This window comes from Eumetopias jubatus, unplaced genomic scaffold, assembly GCF_037043125.1.
Source record: "Eumetopias jubatus isolate StellerSeaLion01/CBP00866 unplaced genomic scaffold, mEumJub1_p1.0 scaffold_10, whole genome shotgun sequence".
NCBI classification, from domain to species: domain Eukaryota; kingdom Metazoa; phylum Chordata; class Mammalia; order Carnivora; family Otariidae; genus Eumetopias; species Eumetopias jubatus.
In genome coordinates, this window is record NW_028274816.1 from 77,677,678 (window position 1) to 77,684,664 (window position 6,987).

The 6,987-nt window shown below is 61.1% G+C and overlaps 3 protein-coding genes across 3 annotated transcripts; 1 reads left to right on the top strand and 2 right to left on the bottom strand.

Moving 5' to 3' along the window:
• Positions 1–628: 628 nt before the first annotated feature.
• CYB5D1 (cytochrome b5 domain containing 1) lies at positions 629–3,912 on the bottom strand. Its single transcript, XM_028124819.2, has 4 exons — positions 3,633–3,912; positions 3,459–3,535; positions 3,099–3,317; positions 629–2,435 (listed from the first exon to the last, which is right to left on the bottom strand). The coding sequence occupies exons 1-4, from the start codon at positions 3,817–3,819 to the stop codon at positions 2,205–2,207; spliced, it is 714 nt and encodes a 237-aa protein (XP_027980620.1). The 5' UTR covers positions 3,820–3,912; the 3' UTR covers positions 629–2,204.
• Positions 3,913–4,101: 189 nt separating this feature from the next.
• Positions 4,102–5,249, top strand: NAA38 (N-alpha-acetyltransferase 38, NatC auxiliary subunit). Its single transcript, XM_028124822.2, has 3 exons — positions 4,102–4,553; positions 4,751–4,934; positions 5,093–5,249. The coding sequence occupies exons 1-3, from the start codon at positions 4,473–4,475 to the stop codon at positions 5,203–5,205; spliced, it is 378 nt and encodes a 125-aa protein (XP_027980623.1). The 5' UTR covers positions 4,102–4,472; the 3' UTR covers positions 5,206–5,249.
• Positions 5,250–6,098: 849 nt separating this feature from the next.
• Positions 6,099–6,833, bottom strand: TMEM88 (transmembrane protein 88). Its single transcript, XM_028124821.2, has 2 exons — positions 6,573–6,833; positions 6,099–6,463 (listed from the first exon to the last, which is right to left on the bottom strand). The coding sequence occupies exons 1-2, from the start codon at positions 6,792–6,794 to the stop codon at positions 6,194–6,196; spliced, it is 492 nt and encodes a 163-aa protein (XP_027980622.1). The 5' UTR covers positions 6,795–6,833; the 3' UTR covers positions 6,099–6,193.
• Between the last annotated feature and the right edge of the window lie 154 nt (positions 6,834–6,987).

Here is a 6,987-nt window from a genome sequence, read left to right on the forward strand (position 1 = left end):
CCGGTCTTGGAAAAGCTTTACACACACACACACACACACACACAAAGTCGGTAAGTGTTACTAAAGGAATGTACTGTATTCTCTTTGAAACGCGTGCTCTTTATTCTGTCCGCAGCTCTGCACTTGGCCCTGAACACACCCACGCCTGTAATCAGAGCCCCTGCCTGTGCCATCCCATGGGTTTTATTCCTCAAACTTTACTCCTTGTGGACAAAACATAGACCAGAATGTAGCCAAATGCTAATAAAACAGTAGCCATGTGGTATTTCCTTTTTTTTCAGATCCTTCCTCCCACCTATACATTCCAGGGAGCCCCCTCTGATTGTAAACCTCTTTAGAACTTGGGCGGGTTTTCCCTCCCTTGTCCCCCCCCCTCCCCCCGCCACCGACTCTGTGGGCAGTGACCGCCACCTGATGGCCATATGGGGGAATGGCAGGTGGATTTCCCCCCAAATCTGGGCAGAGGGAGGCCTCTCTGGGGTTTGGTCTTGTTCTGAGGGGAACCAGGCCAGAGAAGTTGCCACAGTCAACGGACGTCCTCCTTCTTGGTCTTGGCCTTGCCTCCCAGGTCACAGCGTCCCATCCACACTAGTTACTATGGACAGATGAATTCACTCAACACTGGAGGTCAGCCCATCAAAATTTATTGAGCAGCAACTGTGCGCCCAACGCTGGGAATCCGGCGGTGACCCAGATGGCTGTCTCACGTCCGTAACCTTAAAACCAACGCTGGAATAAGTACTCTGGAATAAGTGTGACGCTAAGAGACGATCCAATGGAAAATCTTGCTTTCTACACCAAGAAATTAGAAGAGCTCCCGAGGAAGAAGCATTTAGGGTCAGCTAAGTGGGGGATGGGAGGAAGAGCGTGGAGGCAGAGGGAACGGTGTGTGTTAGGGCTCTGTGTCACGGACGCAGCCCCAGCAGCTGCGACCCAGGGAACACAGGTGAGGCACGCTAGGGGGGCACCAGCCGGTTCGTGCAGCGTCTTCAGATGGACAGGACTTTATTCCCAAAGCACCCGGAAGCCACTGAAGACTCCGAAGGAAGGAAAGTCAGATGCCTGGGTTTGGTTCTCAGCGCTCACTCGGACGGCTGCATGGGGGGGTGGGGGGCTGATGCGGAAGTGGGGGGCTGGTGACGACGTCTGCACAGCGGTCTGGACAAGCAGTGAGGAAGAGGGTGCATCCCAGAGGCATTTAGGAGCTAGGATCTCCTTGGAGAGTGACTGGGGTGCTAGGAGAGGGGGGCGTTTCTGGCAGGAGGCACTGCGGGTAGGGGACTCCGCGGGTGGGGGGGCTGCCTGTCATCCTCATTCCCCTCCCCTGCTGGGGTTAAAGGAGACAAATCTGGCCACTGCCCCCCATGGTGGCTGTCTTTTGGGACGAGCCTAGGACAGTGAGATCCTCTCTCTACCGTGAAAGAACACGAACTTCGGATTTAGACTTGAGTTTGCCTTCTGGCCACAAATTCGTGTGCCTTCCTGCTACTAAATTTTGCCGAGCTTCAGGAGCTCCCCTCTACTTGCTGGATGGGATGCTGCCCGGCGTCATCAATCACTTACGGAAAGCCAAATAGGGAAAAAATCTTTCTTAGCTTCAAAAAGACTTCTGTGTAAAATTGTGGTGACGGCACCCAACTTACAGAGTAGCTGTATTAAAAAGGGCGTACGAAGCACACAGCATAAGGTCTAGCCTGAACTACTGCCTAACCCTTCGCTTCCTTTCTTCCCTTTGGGGTTCCAACTATCAAGGACTCTTCAGAAGGCAGATCAGCCGGTTTTGTGTGGCCAGCAATAGACACTTCCTGTGCCTGTCTGTGGAAATCCCTGCAGCCGTCCCGGTTCCCATCACTGCCATAAAAGTTCTCCCATCCCGCATCCCTGTGTAGGGCTTCTCCTTCTCGGACTGTCAAAAAGTTCTGCCTGAGCTCCGGCTGTCTCCCCAATCCAAGATACTTCCATCTTCTCGTGTCACTCCTGAGAATTAATGAACGTGCTTCTAGCATTCTCCCTCACGTCGAGCAAATCACAGTGGGACTGGGAAATAGGACCTGTACACTTGAGAAGGACGCGGGAACCACAGGCCAGTTCCCAGAATGGAATGGAGGTCTTTATCCAGCACTCCGCCCCCTCCCCCACCTACAGGGCACAGATGCAGCCAAACTCAGAACTCAGCTGCGTCTACACAAGCACTGGTCCCCACCCTACAGCTCTGTGAGGTCGTCGTTGAAGTAGAGCAGTATTGCAGGTGTGTAGACTGTACTGTCCATGTTGAGATAGTCAAATTCTTCTTCCTCGTCCCGGATCCCGTTCTCTTCCAGGGTATAATCCATGTTCAGTTTCTTCCCCTCGTATTTCCACGTATAGCTGGCAGCATGTGCATTAAAGGGGAGACAGCGGTGCAGGATTTCCCACATTGATTCCTGGGCCCCCACCTGCAGAACATGAAAGCGCCCCACCCCCCAGGATTCTGGATGGGACACACGCGCGCGGGCGCGCGCGCACACACACACACACACACACACACACACACACACACACACCACACACAGATCCGCGCTCCAAGCCAAGGCCCGGGGCTCAGATGATCGTGCTGGAAGCAGCGTGCCTCCCTTGGCAGATACCACTTTTAGGCACTTCTCAGTCCCCCAAATGAAGCTGGAGCTCCAGCATGCGGCGAATGGCCCCAAAGTGTGTTACCTGTCTTTGTGGCAGTCCCTTCTAACAAACGGACGGCCCTAAAGGGCCAGAGTCACCGCCCCCTCCCTTCATCCCTTCCACAGAGAACATTAATAAGAGAGTCCGACTGCAACTACTATCCAAAACACAGCATGCGAGTGCTTCCGAGGACCACGATCACTAAGGTGCACGAACTGCTGCCCCCGGGGCTTATGAGGGCATCTCTTGTACCCTGTGCTCCGGGCACTCCTCCATTCCCAAGCCCGCAGACCTAGGTGATCTGCTCTCCTCGGTTACCCCTAAAGTGGGGGAAAATACTGCTCCCCCTGGCTATGGAGAGCCAATGGCCTAAAGATCTCCTGGGACAGTTGCTGGGATTCCCAGTTCCCTCTGACCTGCCCGCAGGCACCGGTTCTCACCTCCAGCGCGTGCTCCTGCGACGTGAGCGTGTTAATGATGCGGATGTTGCGGGTCTTGGTAGACAGCCGCCCCACCTCATAATGCACCCCCTGCCACCAGGGCTTCCCGAAATCATTGGCCCAGTCCGAACGCGGCAGCTGAGGCGGGACGTGCAGAAAGCGGCCCCGGGGGGTGCGGTATCTCAGGGTACCGGTCAGCGGATCGACGTGCTTGCGGATCTTTAACGCAGGGATCGGGAGAGGGGCCTCGGGGCAGTCACGACCTCCGACTCCAGCCAGCTCCCGCCTTTCCGCCCCATCCCGCGGCCCCGCGGTCCCATTCCACACCCCCGCCCCACCCCGGGTTCCGGCACAACTCACGTCTCTGGTCTTCGGATCGAACCAGTGGCTGATGTCCTGGCCCGCAACTTCCACGATGGGTTTTAGCAGCAGGTCTCCTGGGAAGGAGCAACCGCCGTCAGTGCCAGCCACGCAAGAACCAGGCACCTGCCCCGCGACGCACACCCTGACCCTGGCCCAAAGCGCGGCCCTTACCCTTGTACTTATGAGCCAACGGCGTCAGGTCGTACACGGAGCCCAGGTAGGACACCCACAGGTCTTCCGGCACGTTGTGTTGGGCCACCTCGGCCGGCGTGAAATAGCGACGCTGGAAAAACTCAAAGTCTGGCCCCCCCACGAGGCCCCGGCGCGGCGTGGCTCTTGCACTCTCGGCCACCAGCATCTCTGGTTGCTTCAGCGCCCCTCAGCCTGCACGCACGCACGCACGCACGCACTCACTCACTGCATCTTCCCCCCTCGCGAGCGCGTTGGTCCGCTGACATGGAAACCATTGTCCCTTTCCGGCCACCGTCTACCGAGATCAAACACTGGGCGGGTGGGGGGGGGAGAGGAGGGACGGGGGCTGTGCGCGCTCACGGGAAATGTAGTCTGAGTCTGGCTTTCAAGGAATTGAGCTGCGTCCTCCAGAGGTCCGGGAGGGAAGCGAACGCCCTCCGTCTTCAGAGTGGTCTGGGCGGGAGGGGATATTTAGGACTGACTGGCGAAGCAGAAAAGCAAGGGAGTATGGGGTGGAGTGTGATTACGAGAAAAGGTGTCTTCGCTAGATTCCCGGGTTCCTGAAGGGTATGTGTGAAACTAAAGAGGTGAAACGTCTCGCGATATCTTAAGACATCCGGCCCCATAGGCCTCAGTGAGCCCCGGCGCCGGAGAAGTAGGAGGAGCTCGCGAGATCTCTGCAGTTGCCCAGGAGACGACGGGGAGGAGGAGAGGTGATCTCGCGAAAGAAAAGAGGTCGGGAGCGCTCGCGAGATCTCAGACCGCCGGAGCCGAAACGTTCTTAGGAAGTTGAAGGGCCCAGAGGAGGCCCCGGGGCAAATGGCCGGAGCTGGACCAACCATGCTGCTACGAGAGGAGAATGGCTGTTGCAGCCGGCGTCAGAGCAGCTCCAGCGCCGGGGTTAGCGCGGGCTGGGGTTCTGGGATCGAGGGGCAGCCTGGGAGCAAGATGGGGGGGCGGGGGCGGAGGGGGGGACTGCGGCTCCCGGCAGCCTCTGGGCTCGGTGGGAGCGCCCCGCGGGCTGTCGGGAGCTGTGGTTCCGCGGGTGGGCGGCCGCGAGGGCGGTGCCGTCTCAGCGCGTGTCCCGCCCCGCGCAGGACTCAGACGGGGAGCGCGAGGACTCGCCGGCCGCGCGGGCCCGGCAGCAGCTGGAGGCGCTGCTCAACAAGACTATGCGCATTCGCATGACAGATGGACGGACCCTGGTCGGCTGCTTCCTCTGCACCGACCGCGACTGCAATGTCATCCTGGGCTCGGCGCAGGAGTTCCTCAAGCCGTCGGGTCAGTGCCCGGGGGATACACGCCCCCCTGGGAATGCGGCGCAGCCTCCCCGCGAGGCGCTTCCCCCTCAGTGTCTGGCTGCACCCCTGTTTTCTGGGGCTAGAAGGGGCGGGGCCGGCGCTGGCCTGCCTCCCTGATGCTCTGACCCTTCTTTCCAGATTCCTTCTCGGCGGGGGAACCCCGTGTACTGGGCCTGGCCATGGTGCCCGGCCACCACATCGTTTCTATTGAGGTGCAGAGGGAGAGCCTGGCAGGGCCTCCCTATCTCTGACCTCGATCGCGCATGCTTTGCAGACCATTAAACCTGGAACGAAGTGCCTAGTGTCCGAGTGTAGCTGGGATGTCGGGAGCACTCTCAAACCCTCCTTCCCCAACGTGGACGTGCAGGGGAGCCAGAGGTTCTCTCTGGTTCGGCGGTGGGGGTGAACTAAGGACCAGCAGGCCCCAGGGTGGGCCCCTCCATCTTCCCTCCCACGCTGCTGCTCCAGAATTGTAGCCGGAGGGGGTGTCATCCTGCTCCGGAAGGCCCATTGTTTCCCTCCCCGGCCTGGCAACACCGAGTTCCTCCAAGCTGGGGTCAGAGAACGGGCTCGGGTCCCCAAGGGGAGCAGGGCAGGCGACAGAGGCCGGGCCCTCTCCACTCTGTTGAGGGGGGAGGTGACTTTAGGGTCAGGGACAGAGCTCTAGGGTCTGGCCAGGAAGAACGGGCTACCGCGATAAGGGAAGGCCCCCGGGCGGCCGAAGGATGCGCTCTCGCGCCCCCGCCCCTCCGCCCAGTGTTGTTTCCTGCTCCTGGGCACAGGGCAGGCGTGACAGGAATTGTGCCATCCCTCTGTTCACAGGATCCCAGGAAACGCATTCAGTTCATTCTTTATTGATGTGTGGTCACTCCTTCCTCTCCAACCTCGCCCCCCCCCCCCCCCCCAGCCCGTAAATACTAGAGGAGCTGCACCAGGAAAGGAGGACACGCGGTTCGGTTGTCCTGAGGGAGGGGGAGGGGAGGATCGAATGGTGGGGGTGTCTGCAGGGTCCAGCCCAGATGTCCAGGATTCAGATCTAGGTAGGAGGAGGAAAGTGGGTTTTCCGGGGTGTGGTGGGTTTCCGCCAGCTTTGGTCCACGGATGCTTCGGTTCCCCCGAGGGGATGCTGGACCCTGGCTTCGGCGGGGGCGGGGTAGGTCGGGAGACCCCCGGGCTTCAAGTCCTCGGGCCGACTGGGAGTGGGGGCAGTCGTCAGGGTGGTTTTTGACTCGAGGGTCCTCAGACCCAGACCTTTCCTGATGTGGGAGCGGCCTGGGACCCCGGTGAGGCCCGGGTTTGCCGCGGCAGCGGGGCGCGCCGGCGCCGGTAGAGGGCTCGGCTGTAGGGCACGAGGCAGTCGGCCAGGCGGAGGCGCAGGCAAAGGCGGCGGTAGCTGGCCAGGGCCAGCACGAGCAGCGGCACGAGGAGCAGGAATCCGGTGACCAGCAGGGCCGTGAAGCCCGGGTCCCGCAGGTGCGCGGTGCAAGGGGGGGCCTGGGAGCGCAGGAACTGTGGGAGGAGACCCGGCGTCAGGCCCCCACCAGGCCGGACAGCCCCGGAAGGGCGGCGTGGCCCGCAGACCCCCACCGCCACCCTCCCCGCGAAGGGCCGCGCTCACCTGGGAGTGGCAGAGGAAGCCGAAGCCTAGCATGGTGACAGCGGGTAGCAGGATGGTCCCCAGCACCAGCGCCAGCAGGAGGAGGTTGAAGGCAGCCACCAGCAGATTCTGGGCCGTGACCAGCACAGCGCAGGCCCAGCAGTCCAGGGGGTCCCGGGGCTCCGGGCCGCCGCCGCCGCTCCCGCCGGGAGCCGTTCGCTGCGCCCCGGGGACATCCGCCATGGCCTGCCTGGCTCCCGCCCGCCTGGGCCGCGGCCCTTATAGCCCTCTTTCCTGCCCCTCCCCCGGGCCAGCCTCTCCCCACCCCCCCCTTATCCTGGAATGCGGCTCCAGGATTAGGCACCCCCCCACCCCGAGGAGCGGACCAGCGCTCTTGGACATTCCACAGGCGCCTCGGGGAGGGGCTCGCCCCGCC

Excerpts from the sequence above, each read along its gene's own strand:
- CYB5D1 (XM_028124819.2), bottom strand. The coding sequence starts at position 3,819 with ATGCTGGTGGCCGAGAGTGCAAGAGCCACGCCGCGCCGGGGCCTCGTG. Across the intron at positions 3,536-3,632 it reads GTTGGCTCATAAGTACAAGG|GAGACCTGCTGCTAAAACCC; the intron begins GTAAGGGCCGCG and ends GCTCCTTCCCAG. Across the intron at positions 2,436-3,098 it reads CGCAGGAGCACGCGCTGGAG|GTGGGGGCCCAGGAATCAAT; the intron begins GTGAGAACCGGT and ends CATGTTCTGCAG.
- NAA38 (XM_028124822.2), top strand. The coding sequence starts at position 4,473 with ATGGCCGGAGCTGGACCAACCATGCTGCTACGAGAGGAGAATGGCTGT. Across the intron at positions 4,554-4,750 it reads AGAGCAGCTCCAGCGCCGGG|GACTCAGACGGGGAGCGCGA; the intron begins GTTAGCGCGGGC and ends CGCCCCGCGCAG. Across the intron at positions 4,935-5,092 it reads GGAGTTCCTCAAGCCGTCGG|ATTCCTTCTCGGCGGGGGAA; the intron begins GTCAGTGCCCGG and ends CCTTCTTTCCAG.
- TMEM88 (XM_028124821.2), bottom strand. The coding sequence starts at position 6,794 with ATGGCGGATGTCCCCGGGGCGCAGCGAACGGCTCCCGGCGGGAGCGGC. Across the intron at positions 6,464-6,572 it reads GCTTCCTCTGCCACTCCCAG|TTCCTGCGCTCCCAGGCCCC; the intron begins GTGAGCGCGGCC and ends CTCCTCCCACAG.